The sequence below is a fragment of the Cyanistes caeruleus genome, chromosome Z, assembly GCF_971803275.1.
Source record: "Cyanistes caeruleus chromosome Z, bCyaCae1.hap1.1, whole genome shotgun sequence".
Taxonomy (NCBI): Eukaryota; Metazoa; Chordata; class Aves; order Passeriformes; family Paridae; genus Cyanistes; species Cyanistes caeruleus.
The window spans coordinates 4,556,199-4,583,292 of NC_141732.1; the positions used below are offsets into that span (position 1 = coordinate 4,556,199).

General features: G+C 43.5%; 1 protein-coding gene and 2 long non-coding RNA genes across 12 annotated transcripts in view; 2 read left to right on the forward strand and 1 right to left on the reverse strand.

Annotated features, from left to right (window-relative positions):
• RAD23B (RAD23 nucleotide excision repair protein B) overlaps positions 1–8,807 on the reverse strand; it is a 33,934-nt gene extending 25,127 nt beyond the window's left edge. Inside the window, exons 1-4 of one of the 10 annotated variants that reach the window (XM_086866631.1) lie at positions 8,533–8,737; positions 7,441–7,522; positions 6,806–7,017; positions 3,748–3,818 (exon numbers count right to left, since the gene is read on the reverse strand). In XM_086866631.1, coding sequence (XP_086722757.1) covers positions 3,748–3,818; positions 6,806–6,812 — 78 coding nt within the window. In that variant the 5' untranslated portion in view covers positions 6,813–7,017; positions 7,441–7,522; positions 8,533–8,737. Of the gene's footprint in view, positions 1–3,747; positions 3,819–4,951; positions 7,018–7,440; positions 7,698–8,532 lie in introns of those variants that run through there. The other 9 variants (XM_086866634.1, XM_086866639.1, XM_086866635.1 and 6 more) reach the window with 9 other exon arrangements.
• A 1,756-nt stretch (positions 8,808–10,563) lies between these two features.
• Positions 10,564–11,703, forward strand: LOC111941883 (uncharacterized). Its single transcript, XR_002870328.2, has 2 exons — positions 10,564–10,676; positions 10,820–11,703. It is a non-coding gene; the product is annotated as an uncharacterized LOC111941883 (long non-coding RNA).
• A 2,013-nt stretch (positions 11,704–13,716) lies between these two features.
• LOC147648003 (uncharacterized) lies at positions 13,717–17,230 on the forward strand. The gene is made up of 4 exons (XR_015280012.1): positions 13,717–13,773; positions 13,946–14,071; positions 14,200–14,260; positions 14,763–17,230. It is a non-coding gene; the product is annotated as an uncharacterized LOC147648003 (long non-coding RNA).
• The last annotated feature ends 9,864 nt before the right edge of the window (positions 17,231–27,094 follow it).

The following is a 27,094-nucleotide window of genomic DNA, read 5'->3' on the forward strand; positions in this document are numbered from 1 at the left end:
CAACATCCTAAACTTTGCCTCTAGCAAATTAGGTTGCTGAGAACCTAGACTTCAGCACCACCATTGGTTATTAAGTGAAAATTAATTTTGGGGAAGCACACCCAGCACATTGATCTGTCAAACTGAGAAATCATCCATAGGTTATGATTTATTTTTCTCATAAATACAGATCCATAAGCCAAACCTTCAGGCTTCCTAGCTTTATTCAACCTGATTAGGGTTCAAAATGTATTTCAGTCCTCACCAAATCCCATTTTTCCTCTGCCCTTAATAAAATTTCACTGCACAATAAACAGAGCCTGTACTTCATGGCAATACCTTTAAAAATGAGCATCAATTCATCTACAAACACTTTACCTTAAAGATTCAGAAACAACACACTTACAAGTCAAGATGACTTTTTTCTGTCCCCTATGAATTTAGACTCCCTCAGAAACTGAAGGCAATGTCCTTGAGACTATATGCCATGCAATCTGTTTAATAAAGAGCTAGAGCAAATCAACTCCTAACTGAAAAAACTGAGGTCTTCCAAAGAAACACCAGTCATCAGCTGCATCCCAGACAGGCATCTAAAAATGGGTTTCATGAAATCACCAGTGCTGAGTTTCGCAGTTGTTCCTTGCAGTCACTTTTTGCCAGCTAAGCCAGCAGGGCACACTGGGTTCTGTCCAGGGAAGAGGTTCCCATGGATCAAACACTCTCCCCCTCTTCCCTCCCACACACCAGTTTTCGTTTCTCCTACCTCATATAAATGCTAACACAGAAGAGGCAAAAATCATCAGTTTATTCAAAGCCTCATTTCATAAATCCTAATGAAAATGTGAACAGGGTACTTTCAATGGTTTTAATGGATAATTACACAGGCAAGACAAATTGCTGAATTTCTTGAGATGCTGGGTGAAACTGAATACAAAATGGGAGAGGATCTCTTCTGTAGACATCAAGCCACAAGCACACCTTCCACCCCACAACCCTCATCAGGAATCTGATGTACCCACAGATGTTTGCTACTTCTACTAAGAGGCTGCTACAAAGTTTACTCTGATATTGGAAGTCTTCTCGTAGTTTCCCCCACAAGTTAATTCCCAGACTACTAATACTGATTTTTTTCTTATGTTGATGTTGTAATTCAAGCATGAGTAGCATTCCCACATCCCTTGGTGCTTACTAGCATAAGACATTTACACAATTTTACCAGAACTTGTGAGCTAAGCTAAGCAGGTCTCTTTAGTTTCATGTCAGAGTCAGTTTTCCAGAGGCTCCGGGCATCTCTTTCCAAAGGCAGAAATTCATTGCCCTTGGGAACAGGTGGAGAGCACATCTGAAGCAGAGTAGCATCACTACTCTCCCTGGACGTTTCAGGATCTGTGATCTTCAGGGCTTCACCTTTTAATGAACCCAACTCCAATCAATCAATGCTGCTCACTCGAGAGCCACTTACCAAAGTCTGACCCTCAAACAGGCAGCCAGGCACTAATGTCAAACTTCGTGTTTGTCAATGTCATCGTGCTTCTGTTCATTTTTACTCCAATTCTAATCAAATCAATTAAAGGACTGTGCAGAGATGCATCCCAAGACCAAGTCTGAGAGACCCTCACTACCAACCTACCAACTGCTGAACTACTTCTCTTTGAGAATAAATGCTGCACATAGGGTTTTTTTTTTCTTTAAATCTACCTTATAATTCTCTGTCACTCTTCATATTTTTCTGTAGAAGGCTAACAGGTTTCTTCCAGACTTTGGGAAAAGTCATAGCTAGACATGGACAAAAGCTTTTACTCCAAAGGGCTTTGCTCTTTTCCTCCTCCCTGAGAGAGGGCATCACAGTCTGAAAACTTGTTTAGAATTTAGCTTTGATATTCCTGAATTTTCACCTCCCATTGCCCTTGCAAAAATATTTACCACATGTTATACTGCCATATACACACTGCTCAAAGTCAGGCGAGGACAATGCAGCTGTATCAGACAATAAACCTGCTAATGAAGCAACAAACTGACCAGTGCAACAGGTTTTACTACCCTTAATCAAACTCCATGATCAGCAACTGATTAATGACAAATATTGTGCCTACTACTGAAAACACACAGAGGATAAGAAACTACTAAGCTCATAAATCAATGCTTTACAGTACTTTTACTGGTAAGAATGCATTTGGTTCCAGCTACTTCTTTCTACAAATTAGAAAAGCAGGCTTTTCTGGCACGAAACTCCATTCACAGTGTTCCCTTATATTATCTTTCTAAACAGGACACTCATATTCAGTCAGAAGGCAATCATGGTGGTTACATGAACAGATCACTGCCCTACTTCAGGCCTCAAAGGCATAACAGATACAGTAATTGGGAAGAACCACAGGAGAGGAAGAGCCTTGTTAACCCAGCCAGGTTTACAATCTCAGTAAGTGCCTGGAAAAAAAAACCCAGTTGTACTCAAATAAACAAGGCATCTAGAATTACTCCAGCATTTAAAAACAGACAGGATAAAGCATTCATAACCTCCTTTATTTACTTGCTGTATTTACTGTTGTTGAAGTGTGCATACAAAGAAAGAAGCATCCTCTTCTGAAGAAAAACAGTCTGGAATTGTCAAGGTAAAAATCCAAATTTAGCCCTGACATTTACTTTCTCTGCAATTACCTCTACCTTTCTAATTTCCTCCACAAAATTGAGCTCATCTACACACAAATGAAATTTTTAAGTCTAGTAGTTGTTATGCACTGACCAGATATCAACAGAAATAATTTCTGATCTCAAAGCTGGCCTCCAGGCCTCCACACACTTCTGCCCTGCATTTCAAAATTGATCTAAGCCCTGTCAGAAAGAGGAGACACTGAGGCCAGTTTTCTGATGCAAAAAGGTGACTAAAAGAGCTGCATTCATGCAGTTTTATACTAACTAACACAGGAACACAAATTTCAACCTAAAGCAGAGCTTTCAGCTATCTGCAGCTTGAAGAAAAGCAGCAAGATGGACATTCCTGCCTGTGAAGCCACAAAGGCTTGTTTTAGGAAGGAAGCTAACACTCTGAGTGGTGACTCTTGCATGGTCTCGTTGATTAGGACAAAAAATCCTCCTGTAGCTTTGGGCAGACAATTTTCACAACAGGCACATTCCCCACAAACCCATTTACAAGTATAAAAGTGACACAGCTATTTGAGTATGAAGAAGACCGACAGGCCACTTTGATCAATTCTAAAAAGACACTTAAAAAACCCTTCTGCAACACTGCAAGCTGACCTGCCAGTTGGAGGGTTGCCTCAAAACACAGGGAAAGACAAAGAGAAGGAGAACCAGAGTCAGTGTGTAGCCAACACTCTGTGTGCTCACAGCCACAGCAAGCCCTTCCCTCTCCTTTTCCCGTTCCTTTGGTGCTCCCTGCAGGGCAGCATGCAGAGGACAGTTATCCTTACAGGCTCTAGGTAAGACAGGCTGCACATCACCACATCCTGTGAAATTGAGAGATTTGTTTCACCGAGTCCACTCCACCCACAGGAACCTTGACCAAAGGCACAAACCTTGGCGAGAGAAAACATTGCCAGGGGGCTCTAACTTTACACCCCCCTATCTCACACCTAAAGATACCCTTTTCTGTGTTTCAGGAATTAAAAATAATATATATTTTCGAAAGGTTTGTCAGCAAACACAGCCATTTATGCACAAGGGCAGCAATGGGACTCCAGACAGTAGCTGGATTATCTGCTCATATCAATTCTTTTTAATTAAAATGTACTCTCCACTTTCACCAACCTTCAAAGGGAACACCTTCCAGCCTGTTGTTATCCATATCAAGGACAGATACCTTTGTTTTCCAGTCATACCTGCAAAACAGACCTTAATATATATAGAACCATCCTTAAGTGTGTACAATCTCTATATCTAGATATATTCATTAATAATATTTAGATATATGTGTACAATCTCTGTGTTTAACTTCTCAGTGTTCTGGCAACCTTGGGAATGGTGGCCCAAGACAGTTTAGATTTTGAGGAATACAGCACATAATACTGCCAAATTATTAAAAGTACAAAGCTAACTTTTATTTGCTGACAGCTAAATTGGATAAGAAGATTCTCTATAAAATAGTTGAAAAATTATGGGCACAGCCATGGCATTTGAAAAATGGACAACATATAAAAACATATTCCAATACGAATAAAATAATTTTAGTTGTATTAAGTAATTTATGCTATCTTATCCTTTCCATTTTTAATTTTTTTTAAAAAATATGTCATCCTACCCAAATTTCTTTGGAAATTCTATTTAAAACACTCCCTAGAATGTCAGGAAAATATTCCTGAACGTGTGAAAACCTAGCCTTCTTCAGCCAAGAATCAGAACTACTTCCTTGCTTGAAAATCCTAACTCTAACCAGGAAACAGAAAAGGACTACACACCAAAGAAAAGCAGTAGCAAAAAGCCTCTAGAGACTTAACTAAACAAATATGAATTGTAACAGACCATAACTCCAAAAATGCTACAGTCTATGAAGAAAGCATGAAAACAATGAAAGAAAAATGTAGCTACTCTTACTCTAGTTATCTCTGAAGTTACAATTTTGCAGAGTCACATATCAAACCACAAGTAGCAAGTGCAAGTCCTTCAAATTCACACCTCCTCCTCCTCTGCAAGCACACACACCCCCCCCAATAACAATAAAATCCTAAAGAGAGGCAAGAACAACAAAACAATTCTCCAGAAGTGGAGAAAAATACTTATTGTACAACCCAAAGAGCAATTATAGAAAAATGCCAAGACCTGAAACAGAAAAACATCTTTAACCTAGAAGGGTATTTCTGGATTTTGAACTGAGCACTTTTCCTCTAAGCACTAAAATGATAAACTCTCAGGAAAATACAAAAACAATCCTATTACCCACAACTGCTGTAAGATTAATCTGCACTGAAACACATGTAGGAAGGAGGTTATCAAGAGTACATTCATACTCACTCACAAGTTACAAGCCCTGGAGTCAGCTCGCACCATTTCCCTCATCAATAGTCTCTGATTCTTCCAGAACTGTTACAAAATCAATTATTCTGACACAGTAACATTAGCATCCAGAAATCTCCATAAACACATTTAAATAAAGCACACACACACTATGGACACACCAGAACACAGCAGAAGCTCAAACTTCCACAACTAAGTGTTCTGCTGACATGGTGTTAAACAAGCTGGCTTTTCCTGGGTGTTCAAGTGCTGTGGTGGAACGGTGAAATGTGAAAGCCCATATTATGTGACATAGAGACTGCGGCCAAAAGACTGCTGACATCCTGAATATTCCCTGCACTTCTCTGCATTTTGACAACCAGGTTTTTGGGCTAACAGCACAGGGGGAGCTGAAAACAGAACAGGACAGACTTAACTTTTGCCCAGTGTTTCACTTTCAGAGTTAAGAATGTTTGTTGAAGACTTCTAAAACCCTGCTTAGCATCTAGATAGTGATAACTACAACAGAAATGCTACATTTAGAAGCTTACAGTGTCAGCACTGTCACTTCAGACAAGAGATGTGGCTACACAGGCCTGCATCAGTGTCAGACAGCGCTTGTTATTCCTTCCTAACACAATGTTTCACGTATTTACTTTCTCACAGAGAGCCAACAAAAAGAAGCAGCAGCTTGTGCAGATTGATACATGCTTTCATTTACCCTGGTTAAGTCTGAGCGCTCAAGCCCTGCGTGGCCCCGCTCAGAAGACCAGAATGGCCACAATAGGTATATGCACCCCTGTGTGGAGCTTGATGGGTACATCACAATACTTCAGGAAAAACAGCCAGGCTTGCGAAAATTTCATTTGATAACGGGCTTTCCCCAATAATAGGCCCTGAGGCTAAATCTTTTCATCTTCTTTCGTCAGTCAAGAGTACCTGACAGGCTTCACCCAGTGCTTTGTCAAGCAAGATAGCTTCAAGTACAGTTTTTATTCACTCAAAATACTCAAGTTTGCTAATGTTTTAAAACACAACCAAACCAAAACTAGAGTCACACTATTGAAGGAAAGTTTAAAACTCACCTGTGTGATTTAATAGGAAAAAACCCCCACCAGTTGCTTGTGCAAAAAGCTAAGCAGCAAGGCTAGTTAGTTATTAGGATGTGTGTTGCTTCAAATTCTCATTGGAGGTTGGTTTAAACCTTCTTATCAACAACAGCTCTCAGCTACAAGCATCAAATATTGTCAGAATGCTACCTTGCACAGTAACATCGAGTCTCTCCAGATTAATTTGGTACTGAGAGTAAGGGGAGAAAAGGAGCATGAAAGCAATTTTACAGAAACAGAACCCAACTTCGGATCAACAGGTTTCCTGTACCTATCGCAACTACGTGATTTTTGGCCTTGTCACAGCACAGGGCAGAAATCCAAGTAAACAAGCCTACCTCTGAGAAACATACACATGGTCCAAAGACTAAAAGTAATGTTCCCCAAACTACATGAAACACATTTCAAGATCTCAGGAAATTAATCTAAGAAACCAGTGCAGATAGCTAAAATTTGTGTATTCGAAAAAATCTGACTGAGGACTTGAAAGCACACACTTGTGAGGCACTTCCTCAACACAGCATATTTCAAATCGTTTTCTGATTTTTGACTCAGTTTGTAACTGAAGGCTCAAAGCTGAACTTCTCTTTATTAAGTCAATATGATTTTTAATACTTCCAAGAGTAAGTTCTTCATAATTTTCTAAAAAGTGTGCCACAGAAATTTAAACAGGTTTTTCACCTCTACAGCTAATAACATCAGGTCTTTATCCTGCTGTTTTTAAAACAAAGTTCTCCTCAAATTCTACCAGATTTCCTTTGTCTTACCACCCATTCCTGGCCAAAACCTGAAGTTATGCTCATGAGGAGTATTTTAATTTTGAACTACTGTAGCAGCTACATTTATAAACAGAGGGTGCAGTCTCATTTCCCACAATCCAACTTGTAGTCATTGCATTCTGCTGTCTCATAAATTGGTGAGGGCTTTGACTGGTAACATTCCTTCGGTCCTCTCCTTGAATTTACTTCCCAGGATTTTACTGAATGCAGAGAGGAAGAGAGGGAAAAAAAAAAAAAAAAAAAAGAGAGTTTTCTCAGTAACAGTAAAGACTTATGGTTTAAATATTTCTAGGTTTCTGACCCATGTTTCTCCTAGGCATTTGACATGTCTCTCAGTCACAATAATAACCCAAGTGAGCTCTTAGTCCAACATACAACTGTCATCTTTTATTTTTCTTAAGGTGGAAGAGAGTAAACCAACAGACTTTATAAGAGCAGATAATAGTTCCATAGTTCCTAGAGCTTCACTGCCCACCTGCCACAGGAAAGGCTGCTGGAAAGGGAAGCTTCCAGCCTCCCCAGATCTTTCAAACCAAGGCCACAAGTGTGTATGGCCTTGGCTACCAGATCGACCATCCCTGCTCAGGCAAGTGACAAGGCAACTTCCAACCCTGCCAACTCACTTAAGGCCCTTCTCATCTCAGAATGCTGCATTTCCCTGAGGATTTTCCAGCGGGCTCCCGTGTGCCTGAAGAAAACATTCACCTGGAAGCAAAACATGTCTCCTCATTCGCAGCATCATTACACACATCCAAAGGCAGCGGGGAAGGGGAACGAGGCTGCTGTGAACCCCACCACACACGCCAACACCAGCTCCACCGAGGTCAGCAGAGTCTCTCCTGCACTCCCTCCCCTTCTAAGTGCAGACTGATTAATCACTGCAGCTCGCCCCGTGAGGCCAAACAATAAACCCTCCTCGCACTCTCCCACCTCCACAGCACACACCTGCCCGGGCACATAGCGATGCACCTGGGAGCAAACACCAGCCCCTCTCCAGATCACGCTCCTGCCCTAGCAGAAAAGCCCCACAACTCCCCCAGCGTTTCCCTTGTGGGAATCCACAGAAGGATGGGAAGGACCACCACGTTTTCCTCCTGCTGCACCCCCAGCCCCACCCCGGGAGAGAGGCAGTCTCACCATATCCCCTCTCCCAGTGCTCCCATTGTAAACCAGCAGCGATCTGTGCCCCACTGACTGCTAACCCACGGCATCCCGCCCCCCGAAAGGAAAAAACTTTCCTTTCCTATAGCGCTCCTCTCCTTCCCAAGACTACGTGAGATTTTTAGCCCCTCTCCCACCTCCCGGGCTATTTCCCCTTTCCACCTCAGAGCTATTCCCGCTCCCACCTCCGGGGCGTTCTCCTCAAAAACAAGGGGGGAAAAAAGTCCTTCCGCCGAAGGTTTGGCCACGGCAGCCTTTCCTTCGGCGATGGGAAGTCACTCTTACCCCAGCATCCCGAGGAAAAGGGGTCCCTCATCACCCCCGGCTGAGCTCACCCCCTCCCCCCGGCCCCCAACCCCCCAAAATCGTCCCGGGAGGACACCGCATCACCCCCGTGCCCCCATCCCCTCCCTGAATCTCCGGCCACCTTCACCAGAGGGGTCCGTCCCTCCCTTTCCCCGGGGGCGAGGGCACAGATCCCCGCATCCCTCTCCACGGCCGCGTCCCGGGGGTGGGGGAGGCGGGATGGGGAGGGAGCCGGGGAATGGCCGCACCGTCTCCTCGGGGTCGATGTCGATGCGGAAGGTTTGCTGCTGCAGCGTCTTCAGCGTGATCTGCATGGCGGCGGTTACGTGCCGCGCTCCGGCCGCCCTCGTCCCTTTCCCGGGAAGAGGTGGCGGGGAAGAGGCCGGGAAAGGGAGGAGGAGGAGGGAGGCGGTGTCGGGCTCGGCGGGAGGGGGAGACGCGCATGCGCGGTCTGAGGCGCCCGGCACGGCGCAGGCGCGGAAACTCCTGAGGGCGGGGAGAGCGGGAGGAGGGGCGCGGGCAGAGACCCAGAAATACAAATTTCTATATATCTAAATATGTATATATCGAGAGAGAGAGAGAGAGAATGGAGCGGTTGAGGGGTGAAAGGCCTCTGAGGCTATCCGGACGGTGCGCGGACAGCACCTTGTCAATGAGGCCGAGGCACTGAATGACGCGTCCAGTCTTTCCTTGAACGCCTCCGGGGCAGTGACTCGGCAGCCTCCCTGGGCATCCCATTCCAATCCAATCCATCCAATTCCAATCCCTTCTGTGAAGAAGTTCTTCCTAATACCCAATCTAAACCTCCCCTGGCCCAGCCTGAGGCAGTTCCCTCTCCTCCTGTCCCTGTTCCTGGCAGCAGAGCCCGACCCCCCGGCTGTCCCCTCCTGGCAGGGACTTGTGCAGAGCCAGAAGGGCCCCCTGAACCTCCTTTGCTCCAGGCTGAGCCCCTTTCCCAGCTCCCTCAGCTCCTGCTGGGGCTCCAGCCCCTTCCCAGCTCCGTTCCCTTCTCTGGGCACGCTGCAGCCCCTCAATGTCCTTGAAATGAATGGCACAGACACACTACTTGTAAGTTCATTAGTACACACTTATGTGTCCTAATGTACTAAGGTGGGTTAAAGCACCTAAGTTCTGCCAGTGCTGGTGTCATAGAGCATAAAAGACCATCAAGTTCCAACCCCTCTGCCATGGGCAGGGACGCCTCCCACTAAACCAGGCTGCTCAAGGTTGCCTTATCCAACCTGTCGTTGAACACTTCCAGGGTTGGGGCATCCACAACTATGGATGTTAACTGTGAAGCAGGGAGCACAGTGCCTGTGGAATAGCAGGCCATATAACTTTCTCAGTCTTGCCTGAGAAAGTGGCCTGGGAAATCATGGGGAGGAATTAAAACAATCCTCAGAGATAGAGAACAGCCTTGCAGGTGCTGTTTGTCAGTTTCTTGTTTTCCTGCAAGAGAAGGTTGAGGGGTGGTGAACCCCACTGACCGACGATGGTAATGTGTTAGTTTACTAACCAATAAGATTTTTTCTTTTCTGTACTTTCACATATCTGTCTATAAAAAAGATCTGAAGCAAAAAACTGGGAGAAAATTCTCCAGTTTGACTCCGCAGGAGAGTCTGTGTGTTTCTTCTTGCCGTTCCCAATAGAGCGACACACAACCTCCCCAGGTGACCTCTTCCAGTGTCTCACCATCCTCACAGTAAAGAATTTCTTCCCTATGTCCAACCTAAATCTCCCCTCTTTCAGTTTGTACCTATCCCTCCTTGTCCTATCTCTACAGTTCCCAAGAAAGCATCCCTTTCTGGCTTCCTTGTAGGTTCCTTCAGATACTGGAACTTTCTCTTCTCTGGGGTGAACAGCCCCAGCTTTCTCAACCTGACTTCACAGGGAAGATGCTCCTGAGGAACTTGGTGGTCTCCCCTCTACTTGCTCCAACAGTTCCATGTCCTTCTTACATTGAGACCCCCCCAGAGCTGGATAAAACACTGCAGGTGAGGGTCTGACAAGAGGAGAAGGGAGGTGGAATTGCCTCTTTTGACCTGCTGCCCATGCTGCTTTGGATGCAGTCCAGGATTCATTTGGCTTTCTGGGCTGTGAGCACATTGAGTGCACGCTGCTGGCTCACAGTGAGTTTAGTAGTTTGTAGTTTAGTGTTTGAGTAGTTGATGCGTACATTTGATGGGCATTAACCTGTGTTTGTCCTGGTGCTCCTTAGGTAATGTAGGAGAGAAGCTGCTACAAATAAATACAAATTTGAGCCAGCTGTGTTGGTAAAAGAGACCATTTCCCCTGCACCTCGTAACCTCTTCCATCCTCAGGTGTGGCATTTCCTTCTAGCCTCTTCCATCTGCAGGTGTGGGATCTCCCAGGGCTGTCTTTCTGCAAAAAGGTGTGCTGATGTCAGGCTGACTTAATTGCAGTTAAACTCCAAATTTCCTAGTATTGTGTAATGGCTGGAGAATTTCTAGCCTGCCATATTGTCAGCTTAATGTCTGTAATAAGAACCATCTTCTAACTCATTTTTTGCATTAGGCTTGGCTTCCTCACCATTTCCTCCCAGCGGCATGGCCAGCAGACGGCATTGCCAGGCAAAAGGAAAGTGGGAGACCCCTTTCCTTGTGGAAGTGAGGAAATGGAGATGTGCTACACGTACACACAGGGCTGGAGGTGCTGCTTCTGCCAGTGTCCTGCTCATGCTCTGACACAGAGCTGCCAGACAGCCAGAGCCTCCTGCAGCTTTCGCAACTAAAAAGAAACCACTGACTGTTGCTAGTAGGAATCCAGCATTCTTGACAGCACAGAATAACTTGCTTGCTCTGTGTGGAGAGCCATTAAAAAAAAAAAAAAAATATGAGAGAGAGAGAAAAAATATCACTTGCTATTTTTTGCTTGGGTGGTTACAACTTAAAATATGCTGCTTGTTCACTTTCACTATTGCCTGATACCAAACCTGAGTCGATACTTTGAAGATAAAAGGAATTTTTTTTTTTAACTTTTTATTCAGCAGTCCAGATATGTAAGTGCTGAGCTTCACATGCAAACTAAAGTACCTCATGCTGGGGGGTTGTGACAGTTTCGCTACTCTTTTCTGCTCAGATTGTGTTAAACTACTCATTCTGACTTCTGTGTTTGCTGGTTAGTGTGTGAAGCAGGTCTGCCCAGGGCTAAGGGTTCATTTGCACAGTGGCTGTTCAGCTCTGCTTGTAAAAGCCCCAGAATAACTGGGAAACAACTCCAGAGGCTGTGAATGGCTAAGGATGAAGTTTTTTTTCTGAGCATTTATTTGAATTTTGAAATAGAATGAGGAAAAAAAAAGAAGCTGTGATTTGTTTTTTCCCTCTGAGTGGTTCAGGAACTTATGACAGCTCACTGTATGGGGAATATAATAAATAAACAGATTCTTGGTATTTCCTCTAGCTCAGCCCATTCAGCTCCATAAAATCTGGCAGGACTTGGCTCTCCAGTTCTTTTTTGCAGTTGCAGAATTGAGGGTTGGAATTTTCCCCCAGAGTCCTCTCATAATTTAGTTTCATAGTGCTTCTTCGCGACAGCCAGTGCTTGGTGGTTTTTGTTTTATTTATTCTGTGTCTGAGGTATTTTGAGTAATCACCCTGTGTGCAGATTGGAGTATCACAGTTAGCTAACTTCATTTACAACAGTTTATATGCTGACTCAGTGAGCATGCAAACCTCTCCTATGCAAACAAAAAAAAAAAAACAAAAAAACAAAAAACCTTGGATTGATTTGAGAGAGATGTGAAACGAAGCCAAAGACTTAGAAAGATGTTTTGGTGGCAAATGCATACGATGATTACTTTGCATATGATGATTACTTTTGTATCCTTGCTTGCAAGTAACTTGATCTCCCTGGCTCACTCACTCCAGCTTTGTGCTGCCATGGCTTTGCCTTCCTCAGCTCCTTTTGGTTGTCCATGATTCCCCAGGAACTGGTCTTCACCCATACCTGCTCACAGCTGTGAGCACACCTGTGGGCTCAAGGACCCTGATTGTTACAGAACCTTTTGTAACAATGTTTGTGTGCACATGTCTGCGTGTTGTCATCTCGGGTTATGTGTGTGCCGCCTCTCCAGCCACAAAAGAAGTCCCTGTTGGATGATACTGCAGTTTGTCTGCTTATCTTGGGAAAAGTTTCTGTGGGTTTCATTGGCAACCACTGAGGCAAAGACATGAGTCAGTGCTCTTGGTAAGTCAGTTCAACTTCTGCTCTAACATGCAGTAACTACACATACCCTCTTTGTTACCTGGGTCATCCCACTGTCTTAGATGCCTGGATGCAATTAAGGCTTTATCATTTATCATCATGCAATCAAGACCATTTTTATCATTGCCATAATTTTTACAAGTCCTACCCAGATTCTAGGGCTGATAAAGGATATGAAGGTGACTTTCACCCCAAAGAACTGTTTAGGGACGCAAGGAGTGAAATGGTGCTTGCAAGAAAGCAGCACATTCTATTTCACACCTTTGAGGTGGATGCAGGGTCCTCAAACACAATACAACAGTGACAGAAATGGCCTGAAGGTGTAGAAAACAATTTATTTTGGCTGTGTTGAACTGGGAGGAGGCATGCAGAGGGGAGTACTCCAGGCAGATGCTTGTAAGTCTGGATAACAGAAGTTATAGAAGGAAGAGCAAGATTTTGAGCTTGTGGTGGTGGTTAGGGAGAATTGTTACACAGGTAAATGTATAGAAGAGCTCCAGAAGGGCAGCACAGCCTGGATGGGCTTGGGATCAAACAGCTGGTAATGGAGAGATGAGGGAAGTTAGCACCATCACTGTCAGGCAGTAACATGCCCTTACCCTTCATGAAAGGTAGCATTTCACACTTACTTCACAATAAGTGACCTATCCCTGAAAAGTGCTTCAAAAGCAGGCTTTTTTCTGTTTTATGAAATATAAATGAATTAATGCAAGGTAGCCTAGGCTGTAGTGTTTATTTGCCATTGGAGTGGGATTTTCCATTGAATTGACTGGTTGAATTGGCTGTTCCACGTGTCTCCATGCAGATCTCCCACTGGCTTTCTCTGTACCACAAGTTAGTTGAGAACACCAGTGAACCTTTTGTGAAGGCTGAACTAACTGCAAGCACATCTCTGGAGCAGGTTGACCTCTGCTAACATTCCAGCTTGCAGTAATTCATTAATTCATGCTTAATCTTATTCCATATGCACTCTAGAGCTTTATCTACCTCCTGTTGGCAGCATTACTTCTTTTTGGTACAGAAATAATTTGAGGGTTTACTTGCACTGTGAAGCTGCTACCATGTTTCCTCAATAATCCTCATTTATTGTGCAGGACTAACACTGAAGCAGCTTCACACTGTTTGTCACGATAGTGAAAAGCACCTGTGCAGGTTAATCAGCTAATTAGACAGTGAGGTATTTGGCAGTGACCGTGGAGGCAGTGGCTGTACACAGCAAGGTGGTTGTAACCACTTCAGCAGCTACCAGCTGCAGGAAGAAGAGGGTCTGCATCTTGCTTTTCTTTGGATTTATCTGTAATCTCTCATGTCTGCATGTCTCATGGTCTGAAAAAATAAAGGTCATCAAAAGGGGCTGGATCCTTCAGACTTGGAGGCATCTCACTCTGAAGCAGTGGTATTGCCTTGGATGAAGGAAATCACTGGGTGCATTTTTAGCAGCACACTCAGAAGCATGGAAATTCCCATTAGAGTTCCCATCAGCCCTTGGACATCATGGGTGTTAGCACTGGAGTCTGCAGAGAAGAACCTACATTTCAGTGTTATTGCACAGACTGATGGAAAGTTAGTATGAGATCAAAATGAAATACAGTCTTTATTGATAAAAGGGACTAAAATTTCTTTTATGCAGGATTCACATTTGAGGTCTTTTATTTTGAGAGTGATTGCTTTTCTGTTGTTAATTTTTTTAGCCTGATTGACACTCAGACAGCTGCCAAGAATACTTGGAATTCACTATAAAATAACAGTGTGGTAAGTGCATTAGACTATCATCCTGACAGGCTTATATATTTATTATGCTAATTATGTGGGTGTAGTAATTGTATTAGGAATATCTAGATATTTTCTATCAGTAAAATCAGTACCAAGTATGGGGAAACCCACAAAAGATTTCTCAGCTGACTCCAATCTGAAAATTTTCCTTAAACATATAATAAATGCTCCCATTCAGTTGCAAAGCCTTTTCCTTTATTTTATTTCCTTTATACAGAGATTTAGGAGCAGTATCTATAGTAAGTACATGCACTTCCTAATTTGAAATCACTGTTAATTTATTTTATACCATGTATTAAGGAAGTGAGGGACAAGGTGTGGGAAAGGGAATATCAGTCCAGGGTGTGTCTGCAATGGGTGCTGCCTCCAGGAACTATTCCTAGAGCATAGTCCAGCTTCACAACAGCACTGAGCTTGTAGCTGGAATCTAACCCCTTCGTGTATCTGTTTGGATGTTTGCTTTTTGTTTGTTTGTTTATAGGCTCCCTTGCCATCATGTCAGTGTCATTTTGCAAATGCAGGAAATGAGGTTTGCCAAGAAAGGCCAAATGGACCTTGAAGTCGAGTACCAGGCTGCATAGTGCTTCTTGTACAAGCATTTCCAAGAAGAGGTCATCTTCCAGGCATGTAGCAGCCATGGCTAGTGACTCTGGAAGCTTATCCCAGCAGTGTCATTACCCTGAACATACTATTGATGAGCACTGGAATCAAACTCTTTAAATCTGTGTTGTGCAGAAACGACTTGTCACCTAGGAGAGGGAGGTATTGAATTCTGTATGCTTCAAGGGAGTTTATCTGGAAATGAAAAAATATTTTTACCCCTGAAAAGTTTCCTTATTTAATCACTGGTTTCTTTGGAGTGCCAGACAGCTGAAAGGGAAGGGAATAAAGCTGATTGGGAGTTGACAAATGCCTCTGAAGACAGTTATCTGGTGTCTGTGTCTGTTAGCAGGAAGGGCTGCTGTAGCTCTAGGGGGCTTTACAGTGTTTCAGAGTGCAGACTCTTTGCCAGCTATTCTAATATTTAGGCTCTGTTTGAGCTTCTTTGTCCCTGCCTGTCCTGTAATAACAAGGACAAATGGGAGATGGAAACTGTACACTGTCCTCCTGTGGTTCTGCAGAGCTGCTGTGGAAAGGCCAGACATCTGAATATTCCAAAGCCAGGCCAATAATTGCATGAGGCATTAGAATGGCAAATACTGCAGCCAGCCAGGGCAGCCCATTGCTATTGACAGTTGTCACAGGGTGAGTCTTCCCAGCTTCAGGAGGGGACTGAGCAGTTGCAGAATGGATTGCTGAGTGCTCTATTAAAAGCTTCTAGGAAAATGACGTCAGGAGTCGTCAGCAATTAATCTGGAACATCGATTCCAAGAATAATGTTTATCTGAAAAATAGTGAATCAAATCCTGCAGTTCTAGCTGGGCCTACTATGAGTAAATTAGATCAGTTTATTTTTGTATGAGTCATTAATCATATTGCAGTCATCACTGTGGTTATCTGAAAGTATTTTAATTTAATCAAAATGCAGTTGAAACTCATATAAACAAATTTGGCCTAAGATGGGCAGCCACACACACAGAGCAGTCTTTTCCAGTGTGGGATAAGGAATTAAACACCAAAACAGATCTTTCTGCAGAGATCTGACTATGGATTTTTGCATTACTAGATTTTCAGCATGCACTTTCCAACACTTTGCTTTCTGTACTGAGTTCCAGATAAAAGAGAACAGTGCGCTGTGCTCTCAAGCTTTTGTCACGGTGTTCAAGCTTGTACAGGCCATCTGCTGTGGAGTAATGTAGCTGCTACAGTACATTGCTTTCCTAACATATGTGTAACCTGACAGCTGGGGAGTGTGAGCCCTCTGGATTCAACAGGAATTCACTTGGATGTGTAGTTACTCTGTGTACATAAAACCTTGTGTAAAACAATACCAACTCCTAGGTCACAGAGCATAAAAGCCTTGTAGTTGGCACAGATATGGGTAGCTTCTGCCCCAAACTTTTGCTTGGAGGAGAAGAATGGATTCCAGAATGAATTCAGACCCTGATGCTCAGAGCTTTGTCCAGCCAGAATTTGAAAACCTTCAAAGACCCCACAGCCTCCTCTGGCTCCTGTTATAGTGCATAATTATTCTAATTTTTTTCCCCTTCTAGCTGTATGCTGAGCTTCTCTAGTTTCTGCTGTAGACACTGTCTCTTGCCCTCCTGCCAAAGGGTGTCCTTCACTGGGAAGACCCTGGCCCCATCCACTTGATCTCATCCCCACAGGCACAAGGGTGTACTGTGAGCTGTCTCAGACCATTCTGTTCTGTATTGAACCAGCCCCACAGACATGTGTCCTTCACTGGGAAGACCCTGGCCCCATCCACTTGATCTCATCCCCACAGGCACAAGGGTGTACTGTGAGCTGTCTCAGACCATTCTGTTCTGTATTGAACCAGCCCCACAGACATGTGTCCTTCACTGGGAAGACCCTGGCCCCATCCACTTGATCTCATCCCCACAGGCACAAGGGTGTACTGTGAGCTGTCTCAGACCATTCTGTTCTGTATTGAACCAGCCCCACAGACCCTTCTCTGATCACCCTGAATGAGGGTGATCATTTCAGTTCCAGTGGCTCTCCCCTCCAAGAGCCCTTCTGGTTTGTCAGTTCTGCCTGGGACCCCAAACAGCACACAGTACCTCAGTGAAGCTTGGTGGGTTCTGAGCAGAGGGGATCACCCTTGACCACCTCCCTGCACCCTGGATGGGAGAGAAAATAGGCACAAGTCCGTGGGGCCCAATGAGAGAGATCCCAGAGTCCTGACGGAATTGGCTGATGTTGCCAAGCCACTCTCCATCATACCTGAAAAGTCATGGCAATCAAGGGACTTCTGTGATGCCTGGAAAAAAGGAAGCATCACTCCTATTTTCATAACTGGGAGAAAGGATAGCACAGGGAGCTACAGACCAGTGAGCCTCACCTCTGTGCCTGGGAAGATCATGGACCAGATCCTTATGGAAGCAATTCTGGGCACATGGAGGACAAGGAGGTGTTCTAAGATATCCAGCTTAGCTTCACTAAGGGAAAAACGTCCCTGCCCATCTGGTGGCCCTCTGTGATGGAGTGACTGCAATGGTCAGCAAGGGAAGACTGACCAATGCCATCCACCTGGATTTCTGTAAGGCCTTTGGAGAGACCTGTGTCTGAAGGGTGTAGGGTTCAGTGGATAGGGAACTGGCTGGGTGGATTGTTGTTGTGGTCAATGGTTCCATGTCCAGCTGGAGTCTGTGACGAGTGGTGTCCCTCAGGGCTTGTCCTGGGACTGGGGCTCTTCAGTGCCTTCATCAGTGACAGGGACAGGGAGAGCAGGTTTGCAGCTGACACCAAGCTGCAGGTACAGTGACACACCTGAAGGATGGAGCCAGCCAGGGGTTCCTGGACCAGCTTGAGAATGGGGCCCAAAGAACCCAATGAGGTTCAACAAGTCCAAGTGCCAGGTGCTGCACCAGGGGCAATCCCAGACATGAGACTGGGAGAAGAATTCATTGAGAGCAGCTCTGTGGAGAAGGAGTTTGGGGTTCTTCTGATGAAAAAAAAAGGTGGACATGAGCCAGTGGTATGGTCTGTCAGCTCAGAGAGCCAATTACACCCTGGGCTGCACCAAAAGCAATGGGGGAAACGTGTCAAGGGAAGGGATTCTTCCCCTCTACCTTGCCTTCTTGAGACTCCACCTGGAGAGCTGCATCCAGCTCTGGATTCCCCAGCACAGGAAACATGTGGACCTCCTAGAGCTGGTCCAGAGGAGGCCACAAAGATGCTGAGAAGGCTGGAGTAACTGTGCTAAGGAGGGACAGGCTGAGAGAGTTGAGGTTGTTCAGCCTGGAGAAGAGAAGGAAACCTTAGAGCACTTTCCAGTACCTAAACAGACTACAAGAGACCTGGAGAGAGATTTCTTTTTTTATGAGGACAGGTAGTGATAAAACAAGGGGAAATAATTTTAACTTGAAAGAGGTCAGATATTTGGAGGAAAACCTTAATTCAGAGGGTAGTGAGGCCCTGACACAGACTTGACCAGAGGAGCTGTGATTGCCCTGTACCTGGAAGTGTTCAAGCCCAGAGCTACTGATCTAGTGGATGGCACCCCTGCTTTTGGGGATGGAGGGGAGGGGTGGAACTAAATTATCTTAGAGGTCTCTTCCAACCCAAACTTTTCCAAGATTCTGTGAAAATCTCCTTGTGGAAGAAATCAAGGGAGCCCAGAGGGCTGGCCAGAAGTGCTGAGATGTGGAGAAAACCTGTGGTACTTTGCACTGCAGCCTCCCAGGGAGTCACGAGGTATTACCCAATGAACCTTCTTACCTCATGTGCCTGGCGTTGTCTGCCCCAGCCAGAGTGACCCTGGGAATCATAAAATCATTATGTGCCTTCTAGATGCACATAAAATCAGGTCAGGGACCTCCCCCAGGCTCCACAACCTTTCAAAAATGGCAGAGAGTGGCTTCATGCTGCCATCAGCCACCTCACTCAACTCCCTTCACACAAGTCCCACTTGGGTCAATGGAATTGTATAAAGTAAGATTTTCTAGGAGACCCCTAAGCTGAATCTCCTCTACTTCTGGAATTCCTCCACCCCTGCCTTTGAGCTAAAACACCTGGGAACAGTATCAGTGGAAACTGAGAGTAAGAAGGCACAAAGTACCTAATTTTGGCCTGCATTTGCAGGCGGTCATCAATGTACCACTCAACCCATTTGTCATAATTTCTTTACCTGATTTACTTCTCAGATAGCAGCAGAAGCACTTCTTGAACCCTGGCTTAGCTTTGGTTTTCCTGATTACACCTCTTCACACCTCAGCAGAAATAATAATATAATCTCTGTCATAACCTCTCATAACTCCTAATATGCTTATGCATATTTTCTTTTGTTTTGTTGTTGTTGTTTAGGTTTTTTCTTTAGTTGTTGTTGCTATTTTTGGGGTTTTTTTTTGGCATTGCTTTGCCATGATTCTCTTTTTAGCCGAGCCAGCCTCCTAAAATATCTGTTGTGTTTTATCCTTGAGCATCAGCATGGACTTTTCTTATGAACTCCTTTGCCCTTGAAACCCACAAGAGCTGGCTCCCATAGGAGTTTCCTCACACCTACCTCTTCCCTGAGTAAGCCACAGCTTTCTGTCATGAGGTTCAGGGCTATTCCCCTTCCTGCTCCCCACCCTGGGTCTTCAACTCTCCTGTGTCTGGATCATTACAGTTATACCCTGACTAGTTCTTCCTTATTTCTGAGTAGCACATCCATACTAGCATAATCCCATAATCTCAGTTGGTATGTCTAACATCTGTGTTATCTCTGACATCCTCCAGAGATGGCTCTAATGGCCTTTCCCTTGCTGCAGGTGCCAGGGAGGATGAATTCCCCCAGGAGAAGCAATTCTAGGGACCAGAAACCAGACTGTCGCAGGAACGCTGTAGTTCTGTGCCCACACACTGTGCTCTATCTCAAATGTAGAATGCAGGAATATAAGACAGGGCCAGCATATCAAATATGAGTCCCCATTTCCTAGAAATACCTTAAAACTTAATAGAATCGGGGATTTTGTTGTTGGTTTTGTATTGTTAGGTTCAGAGTATTGTATTCCACACGACTCTCACAATTAATTATGATGAGTCAAAAACTGCTTCTCCTGAAACTCAGTGTCTTCCTGTCTCCTGTATAATGTGTTTGTGATCGGTTTAAACCTGTTTGGTCTTGAGCCAGCACGGCCACTCAGGTTTTCAGCATTTGTTTGTATTCATGTGAAGTAATTGTACTACTCTTGGCTTGCATTTTGTGAGACTAAATATGCCAAACTTCTGTAGTCTTGCCTTCTTTCTCACGAATATTTTATTTGCCATTCTCTGCAATTGTTCTGAATTGATTTAATCTTTCTTGAACTTGAGCTGGAGCCTACGTAGCATGTCACTACTGTGGTTTGTGCTTCTGGATCTTGCTTTGCACCTGCACTGTGGAACCGCTTGACTTTCTCACAGCTCTGTCTTCTTAGTGACATGTTGATACATTTAAGACACATTTACACACTCTGGAAGAGACTGTGCTGTGTCTTTCAGCAATTTTCAACTGCTGATCTCACAGAAATTCTTCCCATTATCGCCAAAGGGTTTGGAGTCTATGCTACTTACATTTATATACTTAGAGTTTTCAGAGGCACATCTTTTTCCACATGGACAGTGCCTGTAAGCCTTGAGCCAATACTCTTAAGATTCTGGACATTTTGCAACACTGTCATTAAAGGAAACTCACAGTAAGACCCCAGAGGATTTCTCTAACATCTTATTCCTGAACTAAGACCCTCTCTCTGCACCTGTTCTTCCTACTCTTCCTGGAGTCAGTTCCTCACCTCCTGTACCTTGATGGCACTAATCGCCATTTGTGCCAGTAATGCTAATTATTTGTCAGATAACTTTGAGTTATGTGGATAATGCTTCATCTCTGCAAAGGGCATCATCAGAATATCCAGGCTTTTTTGAGGGCTCTTGGTACTCAAGACTATTCTTATGTTTTGGATTACTTCACATGACTTGGGCTGAATGGTGCTGAATGGTGCTTAGACACTCGTAACACCCAAGTGGATGCACACACACAGATCCCTGTTCTGTACTTCCCTTTTATGTACTTAATGCCATTTTTTAGGAAGGCATCCACAGATATTTGGACACAACTGCCACAGCAAGTGCTTGAATGCTAATGGGGCAGCAGGCTCACCAGGAAGCACTGCCTTGATTCATTAGGTGGCTGAGAAGCGTGCTGGGTGCTATCTTTAAGATATATCTGCACAGACTCTTAGTTGGCTGCAGTACACATTCCAGTTGAGCACTACTCACCAGCCAAATTTCAAGGTTCAGCAAACAATTGAGCTAGGGCAGATGGAATAATTACAGAGTTGTGAAAGGCTGAAATGTAAAACAGATGAACAGATTGTTCCCTCTACCTGTCAACCTTGGTGGGGGAAAAAGTTCAGCTTGTAGGTAGTGTCAGTCTGTTAACTCAGAGGGGCCTTCTGTCTCTCCTAAAGCCCAGAGCCGTGGTCCATATTGCATTGCCCACTGCAGTGTCACATCCTCAGTTAGTACATCGTGTTTTTCTGGCACCCAGCGCATCACCAGGACTCGTGTGCTCAGGCTGCACACACCAGGTCCCTGCAAAACGCCATGTCCCAGGGTGCTGTTACCGAGCAGTGCCGCAGAGTCTCTCGAGTCCACCTGGCCATTTCATGTTTAGGGCTGGATCTCTACTGAACCTCTCAAGTAAAGCCTTTTCTAGTGCTAACTGAGCCACCTTTAGCTGAGATGCCCTTTTCCATTGCAGCTCTTGTGTCTCTGTCTGCGCTGGAGTCAGGGATTGCAGTACACAAGAGGGTACCAGGTTTGGCTCTGGTTTCCCATGGTTACCACTGAAATCAAATATGAATAAAACAGAGGGCTGTTTTCCTTGGGATTTAGTAGCATGGTTTTTCCTCTTTACTCACAACTGAATATTTTCTTCTTTTCTTTTTCTGCAGTTTCCAGCTGCAGGTTTAAGTAGTGGTTCAGAGAAGTAGGTAGGATGCCTGACTGGGGGTAAAGAGGCCTGCCTGCTAATCCTGCCTGAAGTAAAGGATCAGCTAATGGGTTTGATTTTAGCTGTATGTGGCTCAATCCTCTCCCATTGGGCAGACTCTGCAAAGCGCAATGACTTGAAAATTAGCTTCACAATATATTTTTTTTTTAATTAAAATGAAAGAGGAAATTAAATTACTGCCAGTGAGAACAAGAAGTAACAGTCATTCACTAATTGTTTGTCAGAAAACAGGTTCAGTGAGGGGTAAAATCAAATTTGATCAGTATTGCTGGGTTTGTCTTCATACTTTCTTGGCTAAATGGTGTTTTCTGAGATGAAGGAGAGGACCAAACAACAGCAATTCTGTTTCAGGATTTATGCAGAATTCACTTGCATGTCAGGTTACAAATATTGATTGTTACAGTGGCACTTCATTTCTGCTACTATTGTCACATACAAATAAGATCATGAAAAGTGCAAGAGGCCTGAAAGGGATAATTTGCTTGAGGTAAGAACTTTTAAAAAACTAAGCATAAAGTAATTCAAGTTGAGCATAAAGGGCAAACATCAGATCAGACAAAGCAGGCAGACTTTAACCAAACTTTGGTGAGACCTGATGGAGAGGTCATGGTGTCCAAGTTAACTGTCACTGAGGAGAGAAATTAAAGGAGTTATCAGGATTTACGAATTATTCTTTCTTCTGCTCATTGCTGTTGCATGGTTGCTGTAAGAGAAAAGACTGAAAGGACCCTATTTCCATAGATGTGCACACTTACAAAAAGGAGCAGAAGAAATGGGGAAAACAGAAAGAACCTGGCAGTGGAGCAGTACTAGTCCATGTTCAATAGCACTTCACATTGAGAGGCAAAGGACCCAGATAAATGCCACCCTCAGCAGTGTGCTGCTTCTTATAAGGGATGGGGCTTTCATGTTTCCAGCTGAAGCACAAGAGCTCGTGTGAATTACATGCTTATCCATGTGCACATGCCACCCAAGGCACTTAAGATGCATTAAATCTCTTCTGCCTGCTGAGAATAGGGCAGAGGATGTGTCCTGTGCATGGAAGCCCAAGTCATATTAGCCCCAGCTATTCAGCACATGCATGATTGCTGCAGGTGGTTGCTATGGTTCAGGCATTCTGGGATCTCATCATAGATTTCCAGAGTTGCAGAAGACACTCTTGCTGTCTTGCTGGAGGAAAAAGACAGGGCAAAGGACTCTGCAAAAGAGCAGAAACTCTGCAGCCCTGACCACAGTGGAGATTAATTGGCTTAGCAGGAAGATTCATGTCTACATTCCCCAAGGAAAACAATTATAAAAGCCAATGTTGCTCATCCCTACAGTAAGAATTTAATTGTAATATGATAAGTGCTGCTTTTTCAAATATGCACATATTGACTCTGTTGTGTTGGGAAAAGTAATTAACCCATGCCTCAACATGCATTTCTCAAGTATCTGATTGCTGCTTCAGGTAGGAGATTCCCAAATCTTACTGCTCACTCACTGCACTGCCTCATTTTTCTCTGGCAAGTGACATTGCCTGTGCTCTCTGAAGTGGGAGTGCCACAGAAACCTTACTGCTTTGTAAATGTCACAGAATTTGTCGGTGTGAAAGTCCAAAACTTGCGCAGCAGAAATCTGGAGTTGGGTAAAATAGACTAGAAATTTCACTTTTGTGGGCCTTCAAAAGACATAAAGTCTTTTGGAATCTTTTATCCCTGGAGTTTTGTCAATCTCCTGCCGTTTACAGCTAAGATGTAAATCCTAGACCATCTGTACTTGCAGTTTTGTTGTAGCTTCTTCTCATGTCTCTCATCTTTGAAGTGTAAGCAGTCTTGTTTAAAGATAGACTCCTGTCCTAACTTTAGGACCCAAGCAGAGAGGTTACTGTCTTGAAAGCAATCTTGGTGGAGAAACTTTTTCAAAAGCTGCGAAGTTGGTGCCCACTTCCCTCTTTCTTGAAATAGTTGTTCCCTCTTTGCATGGAATCTAGGTGTCAGTTTACTGCTTTACATCCTTCTTTTATCCCGTTTTTTCCCATTCCCTGGAAAGCTGCCCAGCCCCAAGAAGCTTTTGGGGGTGTTTTCTTTCTAATTCTGCCGTCGCCTTGTTAGGAGCCGGCAGTTGCGGGGAGAGCCCATGCTCAGTTTTCCATATGGGAATGGAAAAGTGCTGCGGGGATGTCGGGATCACTGCACTCGTTTTACCCGGACAGCAGATGGCATCGAAGCTCCAGAAACGTCACCTCTCTCTCGGACCCTGTTGAGGCTCTTTTTGGCTTCGACATGTTGGTGCAAACAGGATTATTTTAGTAGGCTTCCATTTGGCTTGCTGTTAACATAAAAGAACCTTTTGATAGTAGTATATGTACACATTTCTAAAATTTGGTGATCTTTCTCCTGAAGCTTAACTTACTTTTCTCCTTCAGGGTACTTATAGGAAATTTAAGAATTTGACTTATAATGCTTTTAAGTGAGGATTCATTTTGTTTCTCATTTAAGTCTGATTTCTCGAGTTCATTTTTTAGAATAATATCTCTTCTCCAGAAGTTTGGTTATTATGAATGCTGACTTGGGTAAAAGAGAAAATGTCAATCAAATGTCTTAAAGTAATATTATTTCTAAATTGTATTGCTTCCTGATGTTAGACTTCACAGTTTATGTACAGCATTCAACAACTTATGAATACTCAGTGCAAAACTGCTGCTTACATGTCTTAGAAAAACTAATACAAAAAGCCCATTGTGAATATATAAAATTTAATTAATTCAGTTGCAAAGTTGACTCTGATTTCAATACTTTGTTAGAAGAAAGGAATTTGTAATTATAATTTCAGTTCTTATGAGAAGTAAAGTGTAACCCATTTGCTCTTTCATTTCCAGGATGGCAAAAGACAGCTGATTGTCTGTGTCTAATCCCACATGCTCTAGTCTTCACAGAAAGTGTCTCATGCCAGTTTCTTTCCTAGGAAGCAATATGTGCAAACACAACAGAAAAAGTATTAATTTAGTAAGGCTTTTTCCTGTTCTTCTTTTTAACAAAACCTTTTTAATACTGAAAGAAATGACAGGAATATTAAATTGCACATGAGGAGGGAGTCTAATTCTCCTAATTAAACAGAAGTTACGTATGGTAGAATATTTTTCTTCAGAAATACAGAAAATAGTCCTTTAAGGGAAAAAAAAAAAAGTATTGAGCCATTTATCTGAATAAAATATTTACGGATGAAATAAATGTAGCTCATCCCTCATCATTTGCGATACTCAAATATCTGTTTGTGCCTCCCTAATATGAACAACAGAATAGATAAGAGAAGTTTAAAAAGTAAAGTCCATTTGGCCTTGAATAAGATAAGGAGCTAACGTTTTCTGGCTTTGGGATTTCTCTTGACTTTCATAATCATGGATTGCTCAAGATATATGCAGACATTGGATGAGTTATTTTTGCCTGTTCCCAATTTATCATTATAAATTCAGTTACTGATGCTGGGAAAACAGCAACATCTGGATCAACAACCTTTTGCATCCCTCAGTGGCATGCATTCTGTGATAAAGGAATTTGTTAAGGATTTCCTGAAGTGTTACTTAGGTTTTGGGTAGTAGATTTTTTTTTTAGGTTATATGAGACATCCAGGTGTCTTCCTCTGTGATTGTTTTCCATATCATTAAAAATTACAGCTTCTATTAATTCTAATTCTATTGTTATTGACTATACTCTTACAAACTATTCTAATTCTCTCTTCTTAACTCTGTTTCACTGAGGTTATCCATGCTGGTTAATAATAGTCTTTTTCAGATATGTAATATGACAGAATTTGCCACATTCTTAGTAAATAAATAACACGTTACTTGTCAATAAGATTAATTTAATGGATATCTGCATAGTTGCATTCTTGCATAACATTCCCAAGAAGACAAATAATACTCCTTCTTGAATGATGCTTCAAATATTTAATTTTATGTTGCTCTGTGTTAGGAACAGCAAGGTACAAAACAGACTGTCTTAGCTGGGTTGCTTAAGATAGCAAGTTTTATTATTCTAAATCTTTTTTTATAGATAAGTCTGAGAAGGTCCAAGAGGTGAAACTCTCATTGGTCATTAAACTAACACATCACCATCAGTGGTCAGTTGGGTCCTACACCCCTTGACTGTTTCTTGCAAGTAAACAACAAGGATCCAAACAACACCAAAGGTTGTTGTCCTTCTCCAAGGACTGTTTGGATCCCTCCTTATGATTTCTCAGGCCAGAGTGAGAACCTTGTGTGACTCAGTTTCTCACAGGCTCTGTGCTCCCTGCCTGTTTTCAGCATCCATGATTTTATTTTATTTTCACTTAACAGACATAATAATTGAATTGCTACTACACCATTGAGATAAACAAAAGTAACAACTGTAGAAAACATAGTATGAAATTATGTTTGTTAAATATTGAAGAATTACTGAGGGCTGGCAGGTTAAGTGATCATGTCTCAGTATTCTGCTACCAGAAGCCAAAGTTTGCTCTCAGAACAAAATGCAGGTGTCAAAAAGAAGGAATGGCAGGTGGGAGGAATCTGTCTGAACCAGGTTTTGATTCAGGCTGCTGGGTAAGGTCTCACTACTTGGATTTACTGTGATGTGTGTGAAATCTTAGAGCTCCGAGTCCTGTGTGACCCAGGCTGGGCAGCTGCTCAGCCTACCACTCACTGCTTTTCTAGGACATGGGTTTCACCAGCTGAGAATGGTCAGAGTGCTCCATCCAAACCTCCAGTGTTGCTGCAGTACAAATAACAAAGAGCTGTTATTGTTCCTGCTCAAATGAATCTACTCAGGTTCAATTTTTTAGGAAATTGAGGGTGGTAATACCCAGATTGACAGTTCTGCTGGCAGGAGGAAAAACTGGGTTTGAGAGCACATTTTATCTGCAGGCTCTTTCTCTGCCATCATCAAAGTCGGTGAAACAGGAGGGAGGGTCAAACAGAGGTGAGGATCACTTGTACTGGTGTCCTCAGCTTCTTTCTTTGTCATGGAGGCAGTGCAGCAGGACTGTAGCTGTGCTTGGGAGGCAAGGTTCAGCCAGCTGTCATTGTCCCTATGCCCGCTGCACAGAGTAAAGGACAATTAAAAGGCCTTCTCTGTTCCTTCAGCAGGTAGCTCAGTTCATGATCCTATTCCTCCCTAATTGTCTGTGGAAAGGATCTTTTTCTCCTGCGTGTTTTGAAGCCTCAAGTGCTTACCCACAGCCACAAATTTGCCTTAGGC